The 27044-nt window shown below is 42.5% G+C and overlaps 2 protein-coding genes across 2 annotated transcripts; one reads left to right on the forward strand and one right to left on the reverse strand.

Annotated features, from left to right (window-relative positions):
• The first annotated feature begins 444 nt into the window (after positions 1 to 444).
• On the forward strand, positions 445 to 5454 carry pnpla1 (patatin-like phospholipase domain containing 1). The gene is made up of 9 exons (XM_076022513.1): positions 445 to 909; positions 1009 to 1241; positions 1336 to 1401; positions 1769 to 1981; positions 2777 to 2837; positions 2935 to 3162; positions 3340 to 3457; positions 4417 to 4539; positions 4633 to 5454. The coding sequence occupies exons 1-9, from the start codon at positions 702 to 704 to the stop codon at positions 4787 to 4789; spliced, it is 1407 nt and encodes a 468-aa protein (XP_075878628.1). The 5' UTR covers positions 445 to 701; the 3' UTR covers positions 4790 to 5454.
• Positions 5455 to 11723: 6269 nt separating this feature from the next.
• Positions 11724 to 25556, reverse strand: kcna10a (potassium voltage-gated channel, shaker-related subfamily, member 10a). The gene is made up of 2 exons (XM_076022563.1): positions 25257 to 25556; positions 11724 to 14414 (listed from the first exon to the last, which is right to left on the reverse strand). Exon 2 carries the CDS (start codon positions 14259 to 14261, stop codon positions 12531 to 12533), a length of 1731 nt encoding a protein of 576 aa, XP_075878678.1. The 5' UTR covers positions 14262 to 14414; positions 25257 to 25556; the 3' UTR covers positions 11724 to 12530.
• Positions 25557 to 27044: the final 1488 nt, after the last annotated feature.

A 27044-nucleotide genomic window follows, 5' to 3' on the forward strand; every position in this document is an offset into this window, starting at 1 on the left:
GCGATCACGTGCTTATGATTAAGTCTGCTCATAACCCACAAAACGCTGTAATATATGGCATTTTCACAGCATACAGAATACAGAATGTTTTAGTGTCTGGCTGTTTTCCTCTGCTCAGGCAAAGTGCAGCAGCTTGGTGAGTCTTTATGATAAAACTGGAAGTGCTGTTTTCAAACTAACACCACTCAATCTAGATTCCAGTCCGACCTAGACTTAAACTCTAATTGTATACTACTGTAATCATAAGTCAGCTTCTGTTATATAAAACAAACAAACAAACATTCACTTATAAAATGTAGTTACACTTGAGTTTCCGTTTGGAAATGTGACTGTTACATTGAATCAAGTGGAAAATTTTTTTCCATTCAGTGAAGCATCAAAAGCAGCTGGAAACATAGAAAATAACATTTTGGTTGGTTTATAGATATGTAGTCGGAAAGAAACAGTTTCTGATAGTGGCATGTGTTATAGTCCCTCACATGGCTATGACCAATACTCTGTGTCCAATCGCCACTGAATTCTAACTCTGTTTGCAAAACCAACCCCCTGCTTTGATTGGATGACTCCTCTTTGACAGCCTTTGCCTCAACGACTCTTCAAAAGCGCGAGCTAACAGAACCTTCGGTGTCTCGGAGCAAGAGAGAACTTTGGGAGATTTGGCTTTTTTTAAAATACGTTTTTGGGAAGAAAAAATAAAAAAGATGGCCCCTGGAGTGTCCAGTTGTCATTATCGCGACGTTCCCCCTTCAATCTCGTTCTCCGGTTCTGGATTCATGTCTACCTACCAGCTAGGAGTAGCCCAGTGCTTCCTGACTCACACGCCCTGGATTCTGCGCACTGCGCCGCAGGTCCTGGGTGCTTCTGCTGGCTCCCTGGTCGCAGCGACTGTTGTTTGTGAAATCAGCCCAGGTGAGTTCTCTCTGACGGCAAACCCACTTCTGTCTTAAATTATTCAGCCTCTGTATTTTTTTTTGTTTTTTTTTTAACCTCAAGTTGACGATTTCACAGTTTCCATCAGGAATGAGATGATCAGTTTTGCCAGACAATTGAAGGAATTCACCCTGGGACCGTTCAACCCCTCAGTCAATATTTTCCAATGGCTGGAGGTCTTTTTAAAAAATCACATCCCCGACAACGCACACCAGCTGGCCAACGGCCGCCTGGCTGTGGCTGTGACCCGGATGGTTGATCGGAAGCTCACCATCATCTCCAGCTTTGACTCCAAAGAGGACGTGATAAATGTGAGCTGGTTTCAAAAGATAAACAAATCCCCGTTTACTCCACGTTGATGAACGATGGTGGATGACCATTTTTTTCCTTCAACGCTGTCCGCAGGCTTTACTGTGCAGCTGCTTTGTGCCAGGGTACTGCGGTATGATGCCTCCATCCTACAAAGGAGAGGTGGGTATTTGTCTGAGTCTATAAACCAGTGGTTGCCAACTGGTGGGTCTCAGGCAGGACCCACACTTTTCTCCTTATAACGAAGTCGCAACCCAGATATATTCCACAAAAATAAAAAAGCTGTCTCACTTTCTATCATGTCTAGTGAATACATTTGTGGATGTTGTTAATTGAATTGCACGTCCTGTAAAGTAAGTGTCCAACATTTTTCCTCAAACATTGAAATATAATAATATTTCAGCGTCCACGAAGCCACCAACTAGAAGTGGGTCGCGCCCCACCAGTTGAGAAACGCCGCTTTCGACCAAAATCCTCTCCGCCAAGTACTGTGTGGTTCACACAGGGAAGTGACTTTGCCTTATTGCAGTATTACGTGGATGGGGGTTTCACCAGCATGCAGCCGTCGCTGCCGGTTCCCTGCAACCAGATCCTGACGGTGTCTCCGTTTTCCGGGGATACGGACATCTGTCCCGCTGACACGCCGTCCATGTGGAACATGGTCGTCAGCGGAAGCACTCTGAAGGGCAACGTGGCCAACAGCATCAGGATCTTCAACGCTCTCTTCCCTGTGACTGTGGAGGTACAACACAAGCCCTCTCTCACCGATTACAGCTCAGATTTAAATTTAGAACCCATAGTGCGAATGTATTGACATATTCCCACAAGGGAAGTTGTTTTGGACACATATCCAGATATTGCTAACATCGATTCCAAATGGAGGTATCAGTGCCGGGTCTTGGCGGATAGAGACAGAGACAAGAGAGGCTTGTTGAGGGAAACCAGGGGGGGGGGGGGGGGGAGAGAGCATAACATCATCTGGAGTTAAAGAAAAAAGAAAGAATTCACTCTGATATCAAAGTTTCTTTAGAAGTTTAAAGGTGTTGGTGTCAACAGACAACAAAAAAAAGGCAGCGCACGTTTGAGCCAATGAGAAACCAGGTACCCGGCACAGCAAAAAACAAAAAGCATCAAAATCTCCTCTGTCATACATCGGCAGGCAATCATCATCATGAATCCCTGAAAAGTCCAAAAAGGAATGTCTTTCAGAATTTTGATATAGTAGGGCAACATTGTCTAACCGGAGAAGATTTGGTGTTTTAAAGCTGACAACTTGCCCTCTTGTGGGGCTTCAAATAGAAGGGAGGGAATAGGAGGACGACCTGAGTCTGAGGAAGACCAATTCATTAAATGTATTACTAAACCCTGTATCCCTTGGAGCTGAAATGCAGATTTCATAATTACTTGGCATGATGTAAGTCTTTTTGCAATATTTAGCCCATGTACCTGACACTAAATTTTCCCATTGTTTTGTCATTTGAGAAGATTCTTTTTTTGACTTTACATCCTGTTTGGGTGTTGCTCTGTTGATCTGCAGGCTCTGGAAAAGGCTTATGACAGCGGTTACAGAGACACAATCAATTTTCTGCTTAGCAACGGTAAGTCAAGTCAACTCTATTGGAACAAATTCGGATTGAAGTTACCGTCACCTTTTGCATTCATTTTGTGCCCAACACACTCCTCCCCGACTTTCAGATCTCGTCCCCTATATGACGATTTGTGAAGAACTGCAAGGGCTGCTGGAGTGCGACCAAAACGCAACGCAGACCCGTCGCGAGTCCGACCTGAAGAAGCAGCAGGACGTGGAGCCAGAGAAGGAGGTCGCTGCACCAGAACCTCCCCCTGCGGACAGATGTGAGCAGAGAGGCACCTCAACTGAGCAGAGCATCAGTGAGCCTTCCCATCTGGGCATGGTGAAAAACGGTATGAGTGGGGTGGGCACGCGCACACACGCACACACACACACACACACACACACGCACGCACACACACACACACACAGATTTACTCTGTAATTTTGAAATATTCCACAAAATGAATTTCATACTCCTCAACTCAGTGAATCGGCACTTGTTGTGCGCTGTGTGTTGTACATTGCAGTGCTGCTTACAAACTTGTTGGCCTGCGTGAGCCTCTTTGGACTGTCAGGAAGGATCTTATCCCAACTGTTCCTGCCCCTAATGCTGTCCTTCTACACCACGCTGCAGAGCAGGCAGAGGTGAGATCACTCAACGCACCATTCAAACTTCTGATGCGACCAAGTGTTTTTACTTAGGAAGGCGAACGTGTCCCACTGATAAGGGTCATTAATGCACATACAATACAATACAGTTGACTTCACTTTAGCTATAGAGGCTGTTGGCTGCTGTATAAACAAGCAAATAATCTTCTATTTCATCCGTCAATTCAAATTGCTCGTTGATGCTATTTTTGTTCAATAAAATAATATGAGTCAATAAAAAAAAGGTCATTGTATGTTACTGTGTCTATTCTTCATTCAAGCCTAGCTATGCAAGGAGGTGCAAGGAGGGATGACTGAGGTACTAAGCCTGACGACTGATGTGGAAAGCCTCTCATTTGAATTTTGTTTTTTAGCAAAATCTCAGTATGAAAGGACCAATCAGCATTCTTTAAAGTACTTTAAACCCTCTGAGATTATCTTTAAATGCTCTATGAAGAAAGTTGGATTGCATTAGATTGGGAGTAAGCCGGTGCAAAAAAGTCAAATACAAACTTCCTGCCTCAAGTATGGACTCCTCTTCCACATGCATTTGTGTTGGGTGGGCCCCTGCCTGATAGATGCATGAATAACAAAGTCTAATCAATGCACACTTTGAATTTAGTTCACGTTGGGGGGGGGGGGGGGGGGGGGGGTAGAAATGAGACAGGAAAAAAAAAGATAATGTGTGGCTTCAAAAATCACTTACCGCACTGTTGAGACACAAATTACATGTCGTAATCAGGAGACGAAGAGAACGGTGTGTGTGTGTGTGTGTGTGTGTGTGTGTGTGTGTGTGTGTGTGTGTGTGTGTGTGTGTGTGTGTGTGTGTGTGTGTGTGTGTGGATTGATGTGGAGAAAATGTTTATTTTAAAGATGGCTCCATCATCTTCTGACTGAATAGTTCCACCGTTTCATTGCCCAATAGAGCGGCCCTAAAGCCCCTGCGCTCTTTTCAGGCTGGAGAACAGCTTCAGAGAGGCACCTCTGTTGGTGTTCTGGGTGTGGCAGAGCATGAGATACCACTCTCTGTTTGTCATCAACATATTTGTGCTCAGTCTCCAGAGGAACATGAAGGACCGGTAAGACTGTCGTCATAATATTTTTTTGTGGTGTGTGACATTTATTTTTTTGATGGTCGGCTCGGAGACAACTGGATTTGCTCTGTGTTTCAGGATCATGCCTTTCATTCTGCTCCTGAATTGGGTGAAGGTTTGGATACGACTGGAGTCGACACAGAAGCAGCGGCACACCACGCGCGTCTTAAAGTTTCCCTCTTCTACCGAGACAGCCACTGCCTTGCACCTGCACAAGCGCTTTATCTCCCCGTAACTGGATGGAAAGATTGGAACGGTACAGCAAGATGAAAGTGAAGTTACTGATTGATATATATTTTTTTTTTTAAAGATTCACCAACACTAAGAATCAACTCTGTTTTCTCTGCTGTGCAAAGTCTGAAATGTCCCGTTTTCGTGAAAATGCACTTTATTTGATGTAAATTAGTATATACAGGATGTTGTTGCTTCTTTTTCTTTTTCTGCGTAGTTGACTTAACTTTAACTTAACTCACTTTACCAACATGACTGAACGGTGTTCCTACTTGCTCAATGAACTATTATTGTATTGCTATTGTTTATAAGAACACAAGTAAAACTGACAAGCAGCAAATTCAATTCCAGTTACAGACTTACTTGAAATGTCACTTTTAAAATCTATGAATTTATGAGTTTCATACCAAGTTTTAATATTGTAAACGAAGAGTCTATTACAATTAGAATTTTTCACTGGCTGTATTCTAACCAAGATTCAAATGTATGTCAATAAAATACAGTTCCTGCTGCTTATGCTGCTACGTTTCCTTTTCTTTTTTTTCTCCAATGGTTCAAATGTTGCCTGCATTATTCATGTTTAACCTCCAAATGCGAGTCAGTCATTTGGTAGGTGTGAAGTATTGAAAATAAATATTACATCTTGGCCACGGTGGGTAGTTACATGGGTAAAAGAAGCAAAGGCCTACCAATGATGTTGCAAAATATATATATAATATGAATATATATAAATTATACATTTATATTTGTATAATTTATTATACAAAAATCTGTGAGTTAAAAAATAATTTGTGATTATTTGTGTTATCTGAATTAAGTCATTAATGTGGGGTGTAAAATACATGAAATGACACTGTTATCATACAATTATTCGGGACTGAGCCGTCAGCGACGGCCTGCTCTTTATTATTATTATTGTTATTATTATCACATTAAACTATAAATAATATGGATGGAAGTTAAATAAATTCAATAAATTCAATTTCATTTTTTGACAGCTTGATTACTGATCACATCCTGGTATCCTCAAAAAACAAAAACACAGAACACGTGTTTTTATTTCATTTTATTTCTTATTTGAAAGTGGACAGCAAGTGTCTACTCTAAGTGTTTAGAGCAGACACTTAGCAGGCAAGCTGACTGGTGGTCAGTGAGTGGCGATATTAAAGAAAGTCGGTTTAATCCACAATTCAACAATTGCTCACAGCAGTGACTGAAGGCGTGAACGTTGAGAATGATAATTGAAACCCTGAAAAGAAATATAAATATACATAAGCATATATGCATATTTATGTATATATAAGGGAGGGAGAGAGAGAGAGAGAGAGAGTTAAACCCTTGCAGCAGCAGCACATGTGGTCTGTGCTGGTCATTTACTTCACTTTATTTAGTTAATCCACCTTTTGCCCTCGCGCGGAAACGGAAACATGTGTTGTCGCCGAACTGGAGCACAGACCATTTGATCCTTTCGCTCCGTGTCCTTTTCACACAGATGGCCTATTACCTGCGTCGCGATCCTCTTATATAACGGCCGAGGATCATACGGATGTCACACACATCTGCTGCCGCTCCGCGCGCCAGCAGCCACTGATCCTGCCCGGCCGCTCGGCCCGGCCCGGCCCGGCCCGGCCCGGCCGCTCGGCAGCTGGCCTCAGAGGCACGGAAGGGCAGCGGTGAGCAGCAGTGCCGAGGGAAGGAAGACTTTTGTTCTCGCAACTCCAGTACATCACATAGTGCGTAGATTTGAGGGAATAATGGCTCCTGATAACAGCATGTAAAGTACGTGACCTCTTCACAAATCCACCACACAACAGAGTAAAGAGCTTTAAGAGTATTAAGCTGGTGCGACATTGGTGGTGCGGTGTGACATTTCGGTTCTGATCCCATTTAGATAAAAAAGAGGAGTTTAAAGACATGGGTCAGGGTGAATAAAGGGCACACAATGTCTGTCAGACAATGGGAGAGAGAGAGAGAGAAAAAAAAGCATTTTAAAGTCCAGTAAAGTGTGTAAAATCTTTGATTGAGTTTTCATTTTTATACTTAGCTTAACAAACTGTTTATAAATACATGAATAAAAATGTGTACTTGCAGTACAATATAAGCAATTTGGCTTTCCAGACAATCCAAGTATACACAATGCGCCACCATTTTTTAAGGAAGCCCTCCTAACAGTGCCCTAAATGCTAAATGCGCTTAGCTTCCTTTGAAAGCTACACAGTGGACCTTTAAAGCACAACAACGAATAATAATTATCTGTCCGTTGATGAGCTTGGACGAAATGTTCAGCTCAGGTTCAGCCGCTACACTCTGTTTCAACAACTTCTAATAACTGCGTGAGCCTTACGAAACTCTGGTTGGTTGGTTTGTTTGTTTGTTTGTTTGTTTGTCTGTCTGTCTGTCTGCAACGTACGTAATCTGTGCAGTCTGGAGAGGATCATTCAGATTAATCCTGTCCACTCAATCAACACAGCTAAACAGATGTTGCCAGGTTGGGAGCACAACTTTGCTTTAATGAATGAGTGTGGGCTATTTTATTTTTTATTTATTTATTTATTTTTTTGCCATGTATCTGTGAATGTGTGTGTTGCCAATGGATCTAAAGCCAACGGCATGACCCTGTGACCTAATGAGCAGCTGCAGATTAACAGTTGGTTGCGTCTCCGGCCTCCTTCACAAACCCTCATTTGTCGTTTCCTCCCACCTCACTCATCTAATAATTAAGCACTTTCTTTATAAATGATGAGTTCTGGGTCAAACACGTGCAAATTTTGTTTCATAATTAACAATTATAGATATATTAACAGATATAATAATGCACTCATTCAACCATCCATTTGTTTCCAGTCACATGCTTCTCCAGCTCTCAGGGTCACAGGGGTCACGACCACCTGTCTCGACTGTCTTGGGGTGAGGGGTGAGGTTAAAGTCCAAGTTAAAGAGCAAGTCCCCATTTCACACGCGGTCATTTTAGACCTGTCAGTCAGCCGAGTGTGCGAGTATTTGGACTGTGGTTGAGTGCCTGGAGAGAATCATTCCTCACAGGACTGGACATGTTTAATTCAGAATGCTACGATGTTCAGTTCAACAGCACGAGCTCATGTTTTACACTGCACTTCTGCAAACTTTACTTTCTTATTCACTCGCACAAACAGCTCCGCTAATGGACCGAGCTTTAGTTACTCGTAACACCCGATGTCGGTGTTAAGGTTGGACTCAGTTCCATTGTGAACTAACTCACCTCTGCTTCTGGGAATCCAGATGTGTGAAATCCAATTAGAGTCTTGCGAGTGCTAAAATGTAGTGCTACCGCTACTGCTATGACTACAATGGCGACTACAATGACGACTACACAAACACAAAATGCAGTTTGAGAAGTAACCGTGATATTTTTTAGACTTGTGACCAATCACTTACAAACACCAGCTGTGTTTTTTATAACACCTCCGTGAAAGAGAACAAAATGACCAGGCACAGTGGCTTCTATTTGGATACTTCAAGTGTCCCATGACGCTGGCAGAGGATTTGCACACCGTGGATGTGTTACTTTATCAGAGTAGGAATCACAAGTGTTTCCAGGGAACCGTTGCAATGGCTGTCTTTGGTTTGTAATTCTAAAAAAGGATGGAGGGGGGATTTTTCCTTTCTGGAAAAAAAGAAGCATAAACAAGTAAACAGGGTGCAAGCAAACAGAGGATGTGTGGAGCTCCGCTGGCTCCAGGCTCTTGACCCGTACATCTGCGCTGGAGAGAATTCAGTGGACTCAAAGCGCTGTTTTGAAAGACACCTTGAAGGAAAGCTGACTACAGACACCTCAGCAATAAGAGGGTACAGCATGACACCGGAGGGATACCGGCTGTGCCGTGGGATTCCACGATGTATGTCTGAGGCCTCTTGACCCATATGTTTGCCTTTGATGTGGCACTTTCCATCAGTGATGGAGTACGTTCATGCGTCATTAACTGCAAGACAGGGTTCTTCCTCCCGCGCCACAGTGATGCAGTAAATAGTTTGAAGTCATTGTCTTTCCTCAAAATAATACAAAAAATACAGAAATAAAAGGAATCCACCAAGATATATAAGATATTATACATAAAAGTAAATAAATTAACTAGCTAACTAATTAACTAATTATTAATTAATATTTTTATGAATGATGACTGAACTTGCATTGTATTGAAGACTAAATGGCTGTGTGTATTACAGATGTTTCCTCAGACAGGAGGGCGGTGATGGACAGCAGATTTAGCGACCCGCTGAAAATTGGAAGCTCCCTTTCACAGATGCACGCACACGCACTCACGGTCATGCACACATTGGAATCACCAGAAAGAGACACCAGGATTAATATCTAAGCTGTTTTAGTCCTCAGGATGGGCCATGTGGATTTAAGATTTCATCAGTGTGTGTCCAAATTTTAGGATCAGCGGTGTCGCTAGTCAAAATACAGCTGCTGCTGCTGCTGCTGCTGCTGCTGCTGCTGCTGCTGCTGCTGCAAGCCAACAGACCTGAATGGTCATCACAAAGTTACGGGCTTGGGGTCTTGATGAATCCAGCTCCATCTATATTTTGTTACAAGATTGACAGGTGTAATGGAATTACATTATTCATGCAAGCAACTTCGGTGACAGACTACTTCCAAATACTACTACCACTACTACTACTACTACTACTACTACTACTACTACTACTACCACTACTACTACTACTACTACTACTACTACTACTACCACTACTACTACTACTACTACTACTACAACTACTCGAGGAACCAACTCCAGTCTGACACATTTACAGTATTTGCATCATACTGGCCAAAAACAACTGACAGCGCAGGTCAAATTTGTGTCTCCAATTGGAAAAAACAGAAAGCAGGTTGGTGCGTAAGCCAGAAATCTATTTCGCTCCTAACCTATTTCCTTCATCCACTTGAAACGCGACCGACAGCCCTGTTCTCTCTGAGGGGCTCTGTTCTCCGCCGTGTCCTGTCCTGCTACAACCTGCACTACGGTCGTTATACAGATGATGCATTCATTTAGAACTCAGTGTTCCTGTAATCAGGCGTTGCTGTGGAAAATGCAGCCAGACAAATCTAGGTAACGAGTCATTTGCTCTCCTTCCGGCGCAACACAAACACACCAAATCGCACACTAGCTGTGAAGTGAAAACGGGTTGAACAGCCTCCGGGTGTGCACCCCCATAGCACACACTGACGGATGTCTTCCGCTTAACACAGTTCATCGCACTGGAAAGAGGCCAAACCTGAGGATCCTTTTGCCGTTTGTGAGATTCATGGAACCTTAAGACACGACTAATACATTTACAGCTACTTGTTTTTTTTTTTGGTTTTTTTAAGTATTTAAAGTAACGTATACTTTGCAATTTTTTTTTTAGAGTTTAAAGTTAAGGTTAAAAACCATTTGTCAAAGTTTTGCATTATTTTTGTATGAACAATGTGTGTGTGTGTGTGTGTGTGTGTGTGTGTGTGTGTGTGTGTGTAATACACTCTGGAAACAAAGTCGAGCAATACAAAGACATTTTTTTATACAACAGGACCTTCACAGGGAGGAGCTGGCCGTTTTATAAAAATGTTAGGTATTATGATGCATAGTTAGGTGTCAAACACGAAATATACATACATATGTATACATATGTCATGTACATTATCTATGTACATTTTATTATACATTTGACGAAACATTGAACAATCATACAAGTCTAAAAAGCTACTATGAAATCACATTCCAGGATGACAAGAGCCAGGCTATTTCGTTCAACTTCCAGGAATTCTTTCATAACAGTAAAAACATTATAAAAGAGACACACTGTGACACACTTATTTTTTCTCAGAATAAGTCAGACCATCAGACGTTTTGGCGTGTGATTTCCCTTTGCGGTGGAGTGACAACGACCCCCTTTTCCCTTTATTCAACATGTATCTTTGGCTTTTGTCCTCTTTCTTTAACTTTGTCAGTCCTTATAGCACCATCTAATTGTCCAGCTAACTGTGGGTGTCATAATGTACAAAATGTTGTGGCATAGTCATTTTCAAATAAAAGCATGGCCTATAGGTCCTTACACCAGGAGCAAATATGTGAGGCGAATAATTTGCTCTTTAATATATATGTATGTATATATATATATACTGTATATATATATAGTGCAGTCCAGTGTGTAAGGACCTTATGTCTAGTTGATATTTGTCATAACTTATCTTGGATGTATATTTCTTAGGGGTTGTTGTGTTGGTCATAATTCATCACACACATTGTAGAAAAAGAGAATATTTACAACTTCTTAGTTCAGCCAAGCTGAGATCAGTAATCCAGATTTAATGTGTGACGTATGTCTTAACATACAGCTTCAAAGGTATCCCATGATCCCACACACATATAAGGCACTCTATAAAACATTCCAAAGAGTCAAACAGACTGTCAACATGCCGACATGATTGCGTGGAGGATCCGTGATCACGTGACTTGTCGAGGAAAAATATGAGAATGCTACAATAGGGAAAAACACACATGGTACTCACTGAGAACACTGCAGGAAAGTGGTATTTACCCTTTGTACTAATGCAAGTAACAAACAATTTAAGCACAGTGTAGCAGTGTGCTTATATATATATATATATATATAAAGACTTTTTTTTTTGTCTATTGTCTGTCTATGGAAAAGGCCACTTGGCCTGCCATGCAGCAGTTTTTAAGAGGGCACTAAAGCCACATGTGCAGGCCGTCAAGGCCAGAATGGACAATGGGTCTGTTATAACGCAGTTACAGAAGCTCATCTCTCGACGCATTGTCTTTGATGAAAACAGTGTATGGCAGCCGGACAAAACATAAATCATTGAAGTTTCTAATATAAATGAGTTGATATTCACAACCAAACTCATCAAAACTCTGCAGGCATCTGCAGGTGTTTAGAGCGCAGACCATTTTCGGTGCGACCGAGCAATATCTTGAACTACAAAACTACCAGAGTACTTGTAATGTTCTGCAGGTGTGGTTAAAAACAAAGACTACAATAAATTGAAACAACATTAAACTGAAACAGTATGGTGGTTGTTGTCATTTCTAAGTCTTTATTAAATAGTGGGGGGGAAAGAAAGGTCTTTTGAGACAAGACTGTGTTTGATGCATTCTTTTGATAAATCTCCACTTGAATGTACAGTTAATGCATTCACTTAACCCTCCTACTCCTATCTCAGTAAGAATTGGGACATCCCACTAGGCATAAACCTAAATATTTGCAGAAAGTGCTAAAATGGGATTGAGGTCATACGTACGGTCACGATATGTGAGGAACTAGTAGGTTTTTTATTTGTCTAATGCATCACCAATACTAAAGAAAATACAAATATGATTTGCGCCAAACCACATAATGTCTCGTGGTAAGAGCTTAAATTTCAAAAGCTTAGATTTTAAAAGACACCTAAAAAGTAACAATATTTCAGCATTACAAAAACTACACCCTTGCCCATCCGCCAACCTGGCTTTAACCATATACACCTTCAGAATTTGTTTGGACAGCACAAACAAACAGAGATGGACCTGTTTCTCTCATGTTCTCTTGTCTACTTCAATAATGTTCCACGGTGAGGTGGAGAACGCGGGTAAAAGGATAACGAACTGCACGAGCTGTATCCAAACAACGGAAAAGCCGACTGAAAGAATTCAATTTTACAGCCTGGAGGTCAGTCATCAAATTGGCTGAGAGTTTGCCCGGGCCACCTGTTGCACTTCTCTCTAGTTGTCCGACAGCCAGATGCCATTGGCTTTATTGAGTGAGAGTCTGCTGCCCTTGGATGATGACTCAGCATTCATGGCTTGCTCAACAGCTTCAGCAAAGGGCCACTTGTCTTCTGCTTCCGTCTCTCTGTGGTAGAAGTAGTTGAAGTTTGACACAATCACAGGAACGGGCAACGCAATTGTCAGTACGCCCGCAATTGCACACAAAGTTCCGACCATTTTGCCCGCCATGGTAATAGGGCACATATCACCATAGCCCACAGTGGTCATTGTAACCACAGCCCACCAGAAGCCATCAGGTATGCTTACAAATTGCGTGTTGGGCTCATCTACTTCAGCAAAGTAGATGGCACTGGAGAAGAGGATGACCCCAATGAAAAGGAAGAATATGAGGAGGCCAAGCTCACGCATGCTGGCCTTCAGAGTCTGTCCGAGGATCTGCAGCCCCTTTGAGTGACGCGAGAGTTTAAATATGCGAAACACCCTGACCAGACGGATGATACGAAGGATGGCGAGGGACATGTTCTGTCCTGAGCTCTCCTCCGGTGTTGTGAGGATCTCTGTGACCACGGTGACAAAGTAAGGGATGATGGATATTAAGTCAATGATATTCATGAGGTTATGAAAGAACTCTTTTTTACTGGGGCAGACCACAAACCTGACGCAGAGCTCAAAGAAGAACCAGGCGATGCAGGCAGTCTCGATGAAAAAGAATGGATCAGAGAGAGTTTTGAGCTTGACACTAACTGGAGTTGCTGGTGTGTAACCCACTGACTGATTGAACGGCTGTCCAACTGTGGGTAAGATTGTGTCAGGGTCATCTCTGAATTCTGGCAGTGTTTCCATGCAGAATATAATGATGGATATGACGATGACTAAAACGGACACCAATGCAACGCCTCGGGCTGCGTTTGAGCTTTCTGGGTACTCAAAGAGCAGCCAGAATTGCTTGTGCATGTCATTGGTAGGTAGAGGTATTGCAACATCTTTAATGAAGCCTTCCTCTTCTCTGAACTGCTCCATAGCGTCTTTTCCAAGATCATAAAAGACTATTTCATCCGTGAACACGTCCAGGGGAACATTGGCCGGACGTCTAACCTTCCCCCCCGACTGATAGTAGTACAAGATCCCGTCAAAACTGGGCCGGTTCCGATCAAAGAAGTACTCGTTTCTCATTGGGTCAAAATATTCCATCCTCTTAAAGGGATCTCCCAGCAGCGTGTCAGGAAACTGGTCTAAAGTTTTGAGCTGCGTCTCGAAACGAAGACCAGCAATGTTGATGATCACTTTCTGCTCTCCATCGTCAAGGCCTCGCTTATCTACAAACAGATCCTCACAGCATTCCTTAGCCAGCCGGTTAAAGATGGTCTCACTCTCTTTAGTGCACTCACTGCTCAGCAGTAGTTTCCAGTTGGAGAGCATACTGGCGCAGCTACTGCGGCCCTTTCTTCTTGGTGACTGCAGGGAAGGCGACTGGGGTAACCCTAACGTTTGTGTTTGGGGAGTCGGCGAAGATGAGGTGGATTCCCACATGCACGAGGGCACATAAAAGGGGTCGATGGGCGCTAGGGACATCTGAGAACTCCGCAGGTGGTAGTCACTGTCTGGACTGTTGTGTTCTGGGGGTATGTCCACCGTGAGAGCCGTGGTCTCATTGTAGTTGTCTGCATCGTCCTCCAGGCCACTGAGATCATTCAGGCTCTCAAAGTCTACAAGGGCCATCTCCATGGCTGCTCCTCAGCCAAGGCAAAGCCTTAGCAGCCCAGGACAGTGACACCCAGACACTGAAGCCACTATCAGTGCTGCAGTAGTAACGTTCCTTGAGATGCACTTAACCCAGATGAATTTAAAACTTCTTCTTCTGTGTGTTCCTTCCAACACCTGCATCGTGGGACAGAGACAGAAAATCAAGTTGGTAAATTTGATTATAGTAAGGGTTACGTTGAATTACATTAACATAGCTACAGAAATAAATTCTAGCTAATTCAATCAAATTATTTTTCATGTATACATGACAATAAACAGCACCTGCTCAAGGCTCACAAACAATGAAGGAGAAGAATGTGCTTATTGAATGATATGTTACACACAGTAGTAGGGCTGCACAATAGATTGTAAATGTGTCATCAACATGTGCGAGAGACATATTGTAAAAACTGCAACAACAAAAAAATAGTGTGTTCATCCATGCGCTACATGTAAAGAAATTTGGCCAATCAGATTGAGCCTTGCTGCACTCAATGCCCGCCTCCAAGTAACTGCTTTCGGTTGAGGTCGCAAACCGTGTGGAGAGAGTGAGGGGGGCGGAGTCATGGCGGGAGCGACAGAGGCATGTGAGGAAAATGTGGGCGAAGAGGAACTGGAGCGAGATACAACACCGGTGTCACGTCCGTGCTGGTCTTCAACTTAACAGGTTTCCTCACCAGAGAGCTACAAATGTGCTTCGCCACCGTCAGCGGATTGGTCACATATTCACAAAGACACACAACATGGGACTGCCGACTTAAAAGTCGCAGGCCATATCTACAACAGCCAATATACTCTTTTACAAGAGCACTACGTACTAGTGACCTAAAAAAAAAAAAAAAAAAGATAAACCAAAGTCAACATCTATCAGCTGTCTACCTTTGCAGCTACCGAGACCCACAGCAAGCAGGGCTTTCTGAATTGTATTGTATGGAGCTTCAGTCAAGGAAATGAAACATATCTGCCGACTCCTTTTATTGTGTTGATAAATAGAAGTAGAAAAAAACAACGGTCATGAAATAGTTTTAAACACATAATGGAGAAAGAATTTCCAAATGATGCGCGCATCATCTGTGAAAGTTTGTGGACTTGTGAAGGCGTTTGAGCCTCCAGGAAGTAATTACGAGCGCCAATTCCATTCCGTGTCGTTGCAAACTCTCGTTGGAGAACACAAATTAACTGGGAAGGTTTGCGTACTGCTTCTGCAAAGGGATTGTGTCCTCAGTTATACATAAACTCGTAAAAGCGCTGCTTGTTGTTGTAAGAAGCTCCTGTCTTCATTGTTTTGTTTCAGGGGCACACGTAGACACACAGTACATTACATGACATGTTGCCCGATAGTGACTGTTCTCCAATGCAAGTTGAGTTGAACTCAATTGTTGTAGATTGTTCCTTTTGCTAGGTTTTATTTTCTTAGCAAAAAAAAACTTACTATGAAGGTTTATTATTATTTTAATTTTGTGTCTTGTGTATTTTATAATTTTTCATATCTTTTGTTGGTTTACTCAACCCCCTCCCACTCTGTACCCCAAAGACTTGTTGGCATAGAAAATGTCAAACATTTGCAATGTGAGACACTGCAGGTGGATTTAAATTCTTCTGTTCACCTTAACCTTAAACCTTAACCTTATTTTACTTGCTTAATTTTTATTTCAACAAGACAGGTAGTGGAGGATGTTTTCTACTATTCATGTTTTTGAGTAGCATAAGTATTTCATATTAAAATGCTCTGTGTCTGCATAGGCTACTGCCTCCGCAGTCTGTTACTGAAAGTAGAAAGACATGAACACTGTATCCTTAAGTATTTGTTTATTTATCACATGTCATATTGTCATTGCAACACACAACAGTGTTCCTAACACCGTGCAGCCCGACACAGTGCTGTATGATTAAGTATATGCCGCAAAATGGCATCAGCTGGTCTTTTCCATCAGGACACACTGCAGTTAGCCACAGTTCTAAAACAGATGGACCTTCTAAACTACTCAAGTTGTGCCTCAATGTAATCTTCACAGAGACGTCTCCGTGACGAAGGTGTCCACAGGTCCATGTCTTTGTGCTGCTGCCTGCAGACGTTTAATGAAAGACCCGAGAGATGACTCACCGCCTAAAACCAGAGGCAGCGAGACCAGTGGTACTGAGGAGGGCGGCAGCGACAGTGGGATCAGAGAGAGTGGAGGCAAGGAAAAGCAGCCCAGCTAAGTGGAAAAAGGAGGATGACACGAAAAGTGTTGGGAAGACAGAAGTGGGTGGAAAGATTTGGTGGGATAAGGACAGAGTGGTGGTTGAAATGTGGGTGGATGATTTGACAGGATGAGGACGATGGGAGCTTGTGACCAAGAATCAAGGATGCTATGTAGAGACAGAAAGGCACAATGTGACGGACCGCTCGTCCTTCAAACTATCAGGAGCAGGACGATCCTCTCATCCATGAGCCGCTGCAGTCACAGGAGTTCTAAAATGGCTGCATTTCCCTCTTTGCTCCCCCTGACTTTGGAATTCAGAATTTAGAGCTGGCATTGACGGCACGTTCAAGTTCCAAGTGTAAGACGGAAAAGGAAAGAAGGTGGCCTCCGTTTGTTGTCAGCGTAAACCAGAGCGCAGCAACACAGTACAAGCATAGCTTGCAATGTGAAAGCAACTTTAGCTAACGTGAATCAAAGTTTAACAACACAAAAACAAGTCCAGGTGGCTAGTAAACAGTGTTAGTACACAAGCAGCCACGTGGGATTGCGGCCTGTAGAAGTTTATCCAAGCTTTTCAATAACAGTTACACTTAAGACTTCTTCATCTATATGGAGAAAAAATGAATGACGTGTTCTAACCGGTTACTTTTGTGTCACTGGGCATTCAATGAGATGCATTAAAGAAAAAAACAAAACAATCCTGCTTGATCTACAATTTGATAAGATTGCTGGTTTTAGATGAAACTACGCCTTCATTAAGTCAATCTTGCTTGAGACATGACGCCAAGTAACCAAATTCTATGTGTTGCCATGGAAAAAACAACAACTAATATCTAGTCATTGTAGAAAATGCATCGCAAAGTAAGGTGTCCTACCTGTTTAGAAAAAAAATAAATAAATCTGCTTTAACAAGGGAGGGAAAACAGGTAAAAGAAGAAAACAAGCCAACTCACACTGCAAGAGCCTTCTGCAACCTCATCAGAATGACTAATCTATCTCTGACTATATTGGGTAACCTTATGCTGCAGTAGAAACCAGACCTGGGGGCAAAGGCAACATGTGCACACAGACACACACACACACACACACACACACACACCCATGTGCATGCAGGGTTACCAAAAAAAGACAAGCATTGGGAAAAAGACAACTGCGGTTGAGTGATTCTGCAAAATAATTCCTGTGCTCAGGAATGTTTTCATGGCTGCGTGTGTATTCTTGTCCGTCCAAGTGTGTAAGTGACTAATGTGTGTGACTAGTTGAGCCGCCTCACGACAACATATTATTATTTTTTTTTTTATCCTTTTTTTTACCTTGGCGAGCAATTAAAAACACATTCTCCTTCTCGAGGGGTGCAGGGGATGTCAAAACAAAGTTATATATTTGACTGAATCATCAGTTCATGGTCACAGTGAATTTCAACTATGACGGTGACAAATACCCAGAGAGGCACAACAGTCAAATTTGCTGCAGATGTTGTGTTAAATCGTGGCGTGTTCACTGACCTTCACACTGCAACGGTGCAATAAGATCCTGAGAGCTGACACAGGCCGTGTCTGCATCAGGCCCGTTAACTGTGTCACAATGAGGGATTGAGGTTTAACAACAATGTTAAAGCTGCGCAGATAATGAGTGAGTGTCATGAGTGGCAGGAAGCCGCCCGACCTCTTGACACACCTTCCACCCCTCACTTTCATCTGTCATCATCAGCAGCTTTCTACACGGCAATCGTTCCGTTCACGCTTCCCCAATCAGTCCAGGGGGAGGAAAGATTCAAAATGAATGGCCCATCTCTGGCCATGAAACGTTGCACTGTGTAGAGAGGCAGTCATTCCTTCCTTTCCTCACGTTGTAAAACATATTTTTAAACCCATCCGTGAGTGGGAACGCTGCCGATCCATTCTCACATTTCCGAAAGCATGTGTTAACAGCCCCCCCCCGTTGAGCAGTGCTGTCAGCGCTGTCTAATCACTCTGGAGTTCACTTTTTCCCATTTCACATCCACGCTCCTCCAAAATAAATGCATGTATTAACATATACAGTATGTGGATTTATATGTATATATGTATTTATATACGTGTTTACATGTATATACAATATATATATGTGTGTGTGTATATTATCAATTTGTAAGTAAATACATGTCATTTTAAAACACCAACATATAAAGCATGCTAACAAAATGAACTTATGGTTCCCAATCTATATTATATGTGATGCAATTTCATTGGATGGATGGATGGATGGATTGATGATGGATGGATGGATGTAAAAAAAATAAATAAAAAACACATAACATAGACCACTACACTGAAATGTGCCAGTTCTGATCAGAGCCGGGAGGGAGCGGGGCGAACAAAACAAACAAAAACAACAACAGCAACAACAACAACAGCACCACAACAAAAACGTTTATTGTGTGTGATCTAGGTCATTCCCAAAAGGCATGCCAGTTTTCAAACTTGCACGAAAACAGACTGACCTATTTATTGATGTGTGCAGCACTAAGTATACCCCAAACCCAGCTCATTAAACCCAGCCACTGGGGCGTTATTTCCGTCTTTTTTTCTTTTAAACTGACCCTTCGCTGAGCCACATCGTCTTCATCACTTGTCGGTGGAAACTTTTTCACAAAGAGAAGAGTGTATTGGACGTGAGACCGCACAACGCAAAATCCTCGTGACGGACAAACGCACTACAGAAGGACAACACTCCTTGACTGCAGGGCAAGTCATTATGTCATGTTATGTATATAAAGATAGACAGGCCTTCTCCTGTTTAGCTTGGATAGTGTTGATATACAACATTCATGACACAGAGCAAGTGTGACAAGCAACTATCAAGTACATACTTTGGAAAATGGAAAAACAAAGTTAAACCGTTGGGTGAACGGTGCATTACAAAGGTTTGCTGCATTAACATAATAACATCGGCATGGTTAATGCCGTGACTTGGGCTTTGAAAGCCAGTGTGGAAGATATACGAGCAAAGGATGATTTTTTTTTTTTTTTATAAAAAACAATTTTCAATCCATGTGTTTTGCTTGATAACCCTTCTTTCTGTATAAGAACAGAATAATGTCGAGGACTGTTGTGTTGAGATGACCGCCTTTTTTCATTAGAGGACCCACCTTATCTTTGAACATATAGTTAGTTTAGTATTGTAAAAAAAAAAAAAAAACACAAGTTATTGATTTATGTTGCCCCCTTTTCACCAATATTAAAAAAAACAAAAACAAATCTGAGTGTGCTGGCTGTGTGCAGTTGCCATGAGGACAAACGCTCGTGTGGAGACCGAACGACCTTGACTCGTGTTGGGACGGCACGAAACAGAGGTGTCAAATGGGGCCCACGCCAAGCTCCAAATACTCCTGCTAGGCTAAAAATACTGCGAGTCGGCCACAGCGGGAGAAGAGTACGCGAGATGGTAAATCTCGCTCGCAGCTCTCAAGCACACAAACGCACTGTGGTTCGGCAGGGAGCGTTTGGTGGCACCACAGGGAAATTCACATCAGAAATATGCTGTGGCACGCAGCACATTTTCCTTCAGCTAACCTCGGTGACATTACCGCATGTATGTAAACACGAACAGATGTTGGATGTTGGATCTCCGGGCAAATCCTTTCCAGTCTGCAAAACATGCGGCTACTATATATGTTCAAAGTTAATCATGCAATGTAGCACTTTTTTTTTTTTTTTTTTTTTCTAAATGCTTCATATTTCCATGCCAAGCAAAAATGCATTTGCAACCAATTTGCAACACAAACCACTGTATCAGTGTGTCGTCATCATCAGGTCCACACTGCTCTTCCTAATAACACCTAATGTATCTACAGAAGCAGACGTCTGTCTGCGCAGAAGGCAAAGGAAAACAGTCAAATACATTTTTTTTCTGTCCTCTTTGAGTTTTTCCTATTTTCTAAAATAAGACTTAACACAGGGTCTTTCTTTCTACCAAAAAAAATTGATTCATAAATCCGAGGATACAAAAAAAAATAAGTGCACAATAGCTTCACTGTGTGTCTGTCAAATCCATGGAAGCAGCTCAGAGGATTCAGTCAGTTGTTGTAGTGTGTGTTATTTGCAGATGACCCCGATAATCAAATTTATTATCATCATCATCATCATCATCATCATCATCATCATCATTATTATGACTATTATTCATGTAGTTATTTATTTTATCAAAGTGGACTTTACTGCATTCTAAAGAGTCGGGGGTCCAGTTTGGATGCTGTTCCTTCCCACTTGGATCCGCGTGCTGTACTGAGCTGACTGCCTGTGACGCAACAAACAAAGTGAAAGCAGACGACAAAGACTCCAAACTTTGCTAACGTGAGGTCAGTGTTAACCTCAAACACGGTGATGTTTTATCATGGCGGAGTGTGATAGCACTGCACTGCACTGCACTGCACTGCCTGGACCTTCCTACTTGAATTCAGAGTTTATTTACACTTGGCCTTTCATGCTGAACCCTCTGTTACGCTCCTATATGTGGTGCTGGGGGGGGTTTATGGGTGCGTGAGGGCGTCGGTGGGTAGCGCTGGTATTTTTGGAGCTGAGTTTTCGCCATATTAAGCAGATTAATACAGGCTGGGCAGCTCAGTGCTATAAGCCGAAGGATCTCTTCTGTCAGATCAACACTGATACCAGCAGCGGGCCATCACAGAGAGACAGGCAGGCAGGAACACACACACACACACACACACACACACACACACACACACACAAATATATAAAATATAATGCAGCTTGGCTGACAATGTACGCATACAACCTGAGTGGAGAAGTTAAAATATGGGGCTAAATGAATTGTTGAAACGCCTCTAACGTGCGTTTATGTTTCTATATTTATCAACTAAGGTCGGTGTTCTTACAAAAAGTAAAAACCTCTGATTCTGGGTTTAGGAGAGCACCTTGGTCGTTGATCCAAAACTACAAGGAGTTGGATGACTGAGAAACTTCACAGACACAGTCACATTCTTTTTTTTTTTTGAATCTTTTGGAAGCGATATTACATTAATGGCTGCATGGAGCCACCTCTTCTTTACGAAGCAAGAAATACATTTGCAAATTGACATGAAATGGATTAAGAAAAAAAAAAAGTTTCACACAGTTGCAGCCATGATAGAATGTAACGCAACACACACACACAGACACACACACTGAACTGCACTGTTTAATAAAAACAAGTCAAACATTCTAAATGGCGGAACAGATGGCAAAGGGTAAATTTTTAATGACATGTCAATAATACCATTAGCAGATTTTGAGCAAATGATAACCTTCCTCTCTTCTGACCTTTTAAATCACTGAAATATGAATTATAACAGAACTGTCCATTTGGTAATGCAGTTCATGTGATTAGAGCCAAGGTCTGTTTCACTGTAATGGAGCTAAAAATAGTGGCACAAAGGCCGGCAGGGAGAGAAATACTACCACTTTTTGTGCTTTCTGCCCACAGACGATAGTTAAACAAACAGTCAGTGTAACAATTCTGAGGATCCATTTAACTGTCCCACATTCTGGATAGTGTGTCTTTGTATCAAAGTATTTAAGAAGTCAAAAAGTGGAATTCCTTTTTTTTTTTAAAATAGAAATAGAAATATACTTTCTTTCTTTCTTTCTTTCTTTCTTTCTTTAAATCTTTGATTGCACTGCATCACACCAAATTAAAGTAGATTAGGAGAGATTTGAGGACAAAATGCAAATTCTATTTTGTCCATCCGGTCATCCATCTTTGCTTCTTGTTTGTCTGAAAGAGATCTGGGGTCTCTGAGCGGCCACCGCCAGGCATTCATCAGGTTTAAGCTGCCCATAGTGACACGGGTGTATCTGCAGGCCCCAGGCCAAGTCCCAGTGAACAGCAGCTGGGACCACAATCCTCCCTTGGCTCTTTGACAGGGACAGACCCCCCCGGCCCCCCCCCCCCACACACACACACACACACACCTTCCTCGCACAAACACAACCGCCATAATCCCTACTTCCTGATATCTCAAATACTTCCTACTGTGTATCTATCTATCTACAAAAAACAAAAACAAACAAACCTTGCACTTTGTTTTGCAATCTAACATCTAAATGATGAAGCAAGCTATTTGAAAACTGTCTGCGGCGTTCACATCAACCCAAGTGGACGTTGAAAAACAGCAACAACAACAAAAAAAATAATGATTTGGAAATGAACTCTCCCTTCTGCATCTCTCCAAGTCCAATAAGGTCAAACAGACACTGACAACTGACGCAGAGGTAGTAATCTGAGTGAAATAGAAAAAAAGACTGGTGCTCACTGAAGAAGATTAGAATGGGATAAAGCTGAACTGTCGTCCAAACAAAGCAAAAAGGAGTAGTGTGACTGCTAATCTAATCTAATTGCAAAAAAGAGCACAAACACTTTGACGTCTACACAGCAGCCCTTCAGGGTAGCAATCACGAAAAACTGATTCAGGTCAACATCTGGATACTTTGAGGCTCCTCTTACCAAACGCTTTTAAAATATTTTCCCTAAGTGACTCGATGAGCAGTGGGGCATTCCACAGTCCAGGAGGAAACTCCTGACATGAAACCAACACTGGGACTTATTGAGGATCTATATCAAGAACACATCACACCACAGTTCATGCGTAAGTGGGTTCAATTCAGGATGGTTTGCCAGAGCTAATTCGAGGGGGGGGGGGGGACTTTCAGCCACGAAGACGCCACAATGACATTGGTGGCCGTGCTGTGCACGTAGATTAAGTGGAAGAGATGCAAAACTGCCGAGAATGCTCCACTGTTCTATGAAATGTTTCAAACGTGAAATTTAATCCCACGAAAACAGCGACATTTCCTGCCTGCAGCGTGAGACGGCGAGCACGTCGGGCAAACGTCAAAAGGTTAAACCGTATCATTGGATTTTACGCTGGCAGTGAAACATACACTCTCATTCATCCCACTGTCTCCATCCCAAGCCTGGCCTGAAATCTCCTCCCTGCAGCGGGGGGGAGGGGGGGGGGGGGAGGGGAGGGGAGGGGGGATTAAATTCATCTTGTTTACATGAATAATACGTCGGAGGGGGGCGGGGGGGTTTCAGGACCCTTTTTTGGTGGCTGAATCCGACGAGGAAAATATGATCTTCTGGTTGGAGCCTCCGCTGCCTATCCCAGTCTCAGGTGCAAGATATTGCAAATTTCCGTGCCGTGTGACTATAAAGGCTCATCTTTATCTTAATGGAAACAAGGTGCATGCCTAAGACACACACACACACACACACACACACACACACAACCTTTCAGGGACGTAATAAGAATGATCATGATTATGAAATATTAATAAAAATTACAATTTAAAAATGAATACGACAGTGATGAAATGTTACTTCTTTAAAGTTTTTGCTCAAAGTCGAGTGAAAATCTAGGTCTTTGGGAAAACCAACTGTTTTCTTTGAGAATATGAAATTAAAAGGCAGACTGCAAGTGATAATACGTGGGCGGAAAACAAGCCCGAACAATTCAAGCTACATTTATGAAACACACAACGGGAGTTGTCTACTCTTGAACATTTCGTCTGTGCCCAACTCTTCTGGCACGAGGCAGGAAGTGGTGAGTGGGGCTCCACACCTGAGGCTCCCTCCTCACAAAGGCTTTGGATTTTTGTCATGGCTCAATCGGCCACTTTACAAATCTGGATTTAACGGCAGAACAAGAAGTGCACTGAATGCCGGGGCCGTTCTATTTCCAGTAAGCCCGGTGGGTCACTGGCTTTCCTCACACTTCATTGAGGATGAAATGAATAAGCAGCCCGGAGAAGAGAGGGGCGTCCTTCTGTCGTCAATTGTCCCGTTTGTGCTGCTCCTTACGTAAAAAAAAAAAAATACAAACACATATCTGTTCAGATCAATTTTCCACTTAGAGGAGAAGCCACGCCTGTGCAAGCCTTAAATCTCCGCTTTCAACATGCAGCAGCCTATTGACTTCAGCAGAGCTCAAAGGAAGGAGAAAGGGAAGATAGCTGATGAGTATTGGAAAAATAAATAAGTATTTTAGATAGATGGATAGATAGGTGGATGGATAGATAGATAGGTGGATGGATGGATAGATAGATAGATGGATAGATAGGTGGATGGATGGATGGATAGATAGATAGATAGATGGATGGCTAGATAGATAGATAGATAGATAGATAGATGGATGGATGGATGGATAGATAGATAGATAGATAGATAGATAGATAGATAGATAGATAGATAGATGGATGGATAGATAGATAGATAGATAGATAGATAGATAGATAGATAGATAGATAGATGGATGGATGGATGGATGGATGGATGGATAGATAGATAGATAGATAGATAGATAGATGGATGGATGGCTAGATAGATAGATAGATAGATAGATAGATGGATGGATGGATGGATGGATGGATGGATGGATGGATGGATAGATAGATAGATAGATAGATAGATAGATAGATGGATAGATAGATGGATAGATGGATAGATGGATGGATGGATGGATAGATAGATAGATAGATAGATAGATAGATAGATAGATAGATAGATAGATGGATGGATGGCTAGATAGATAGATAGATAGATAGATAGATAGATGGATGGATGGATGGATGGATGGATGGATAGATAGATAGATAGATAGATAGATAGATAGATAGATAGATAGATAGATGGATGGATGGATGGATGGATGGATAGATAGATAGATAGATAGATAGATAGATAGATGGATAGATAGCTAAAAGGTCGTGCATTTAGAGTCACACCTGTAGGAGTTGTGCTAACAGGGGCCTACCTTCGGTGCCGTCACGATCCCCGCGAACTTCCGGGTTCTGCTGGCGAAAGTTTTTTTGGCGCTACTCCGGGCCGCGCACACAGGTCCAACTTAACCACCACCGCGAGCGCGCATCACGTCCCCTCCGGGATGACCGCGAAGACAGCGAGCAGGGCGACCGTGGCCCTGCCAATCGCTCCGGGGCCAGATGTGAGGGTGATATAACACGAGCATGATTACAGCCTGCGTTTAATTTGGCCAATTCCCCTCCGTTTGCGAAATCCTTGTTTTCTCTCTCCCGCCACGAGCGCAGCCGAGTCCTCTGGATGGGGGGAGGGGGAGGGGGGGGGGGAAGAGAGGAGGCGGGGTGAGGGTCTGAGGGGGAGATTAAAGGGCTGTTTTCCCAGCCACACGCGCTGCTTTATGCGCTCTTGACTACCGTCACTCAAAGAAGGAGTTCCTCCTGTAAATGAAATCAAGGGCGTTTGTATTTCTGTTCTCACCCTACCACAAGAAAAGGTCCTGAAACACCAAACCACAGCCGTGACAGCACTGCCATGGAATGTGTCATATGATGGACTACAGCGCTGAGTGGTGGCTGCAAGCAAAACAAATTAAAAATAAATAAATTAATAAATAAATAAAAAGTCAACATGTGACTGCAGGTTTGAATTTGGTCATATAGTTTGTTCTAAAAGTGAATGGCTCTGAACACATCACTCCTGAACGCAAGGAGCCAATAAGGACAAAATATATTGACATGTTGACGTGACAGAATTCTCACCTCGTCTTCAGCCTTCATTATACAAAATTCACATACACTTTCCTAAAAAAAATAAAAATAAAAAAAATAGAATTTGTCTCATTTGAAATCCCCAGAAATGTGAAAAGTCCATGTGGTCTAAAACAAACAAACAAACAAACAAAGAAAAAACCTTTATGACGTCACAGAGGGCACTGATACGTCTCCCTGGTTAGTGGAGTGACAACACCACCAGCCAGGTGTCCCCTGTCTGAGAGCTCCTCATGGCCACCTTCTGTTGGTCCCCTCTGAAACCTGCATCACTAACATGCAAACAACATGCAACAAAGCAACAGTTTTTGCAGGACTTTTAATTGAGATCGATTAAGTTTGTTTATGGGGTAAATCTCCCCCCCCCAGCCATTTTCCCAGCTGGTCAGCTTGCACGTCAGAAATGTGCACATGTAGTACCATTTCAGCACAGTAGGTGGTAATGTAGACCAAGTTGGTATGGGGAACTGGCGATATTCGCAACAAGTTGAAACCAGCAGCAGAACTTGTTAGGATCGTTCCAGTTTAGAGCATCGCTGCACTGTGTGCAGAACGCACCCAGACACTACCGCGGTCTCTGTTTCTCCGTTGGTGACTCTGCTTTTGACGTCACTGATGCCATCAACAATTATTTAGATGGCTTTCTTATTTCCATCGTGCACAGGAACGGCAACTGGAACAACCTCGTCAAGACTGGACTGGACCAGAAACAAACATTAAATGACTTTGAGGCCAAATTAACATCTGAGCCCAAGTCATTACGTAAAATAAACAAAAAAAAACACCTGAATCCTGTGAAGCTTCCATAACTGTGGTACAGGATAAAAAACAAACAAACAAACAAAAAAATAAATAAATAAATAAATAAATACAGATGATTGACTGGCACTTCAATCAATAATAAACCTTCATTTCCAACAAAGAACTACTTCAAACTCAGTGACAGGACTTGCACTTGGTTTCCCTCTAGAGGAGACCTTGAGGTGCGGCACCGTTGCGTCACTTCTAGAGAACAC

The sequence above is a fragment of the Nelusetta ayraudi genome, unplaced genomic scaffold, assembly GCF_046127955.1.
Source record: "Nelusetta ayraudi isolate G7.1 ecotype Tasmania unplaced genomic scaffold, CSIRO-AGI_Nayr_v1 ptg000012l, whole genome shotgun sequence".
Taxonomy (NCBI): domain Eukaryota; kingdom Metazoa; phylum Chordata; class Actinopteri; order Tetraodontiformes; family Monacanthidae; genus Nelusetta; species Nelusetta ayraudi.

What these genes read in the sequence shown, in the direction of transcription:
- pnpla1 (XM_076022513.1), top strand. Translation starts at nt 702, where the DNA reads ATGGCCCCTGGAGTGTCCAGTTGTCATTATCGCGACGTTCCCCCTTCA. An exon ending in CAATTTTCTGCTTAGCAACG is followed by an intron (nt 2,838 to 2,934) that starts GTAAGTCAAGTC and finishes CCCGACTTTCAG; the next exon opens with ATCTCGTCCCCTATATGACG. An exon ending in CAGAGGAACATGAAGGACCG is followed by an intron (nt 4,540 to 4,632) that starts GTAAGACTGTCG and finishes TCTGTGTTTCAG; the next exon opens with GATCATGCCTTTCATTCTGC.
- kcna10a (XM_076022563.1), bottom strand. Translation starts at nt 14,261, where the DNA reads ATGGAGATGGCCCTTGTAGACTTTGAGAGCCTGAATGATCTCAGTGGC.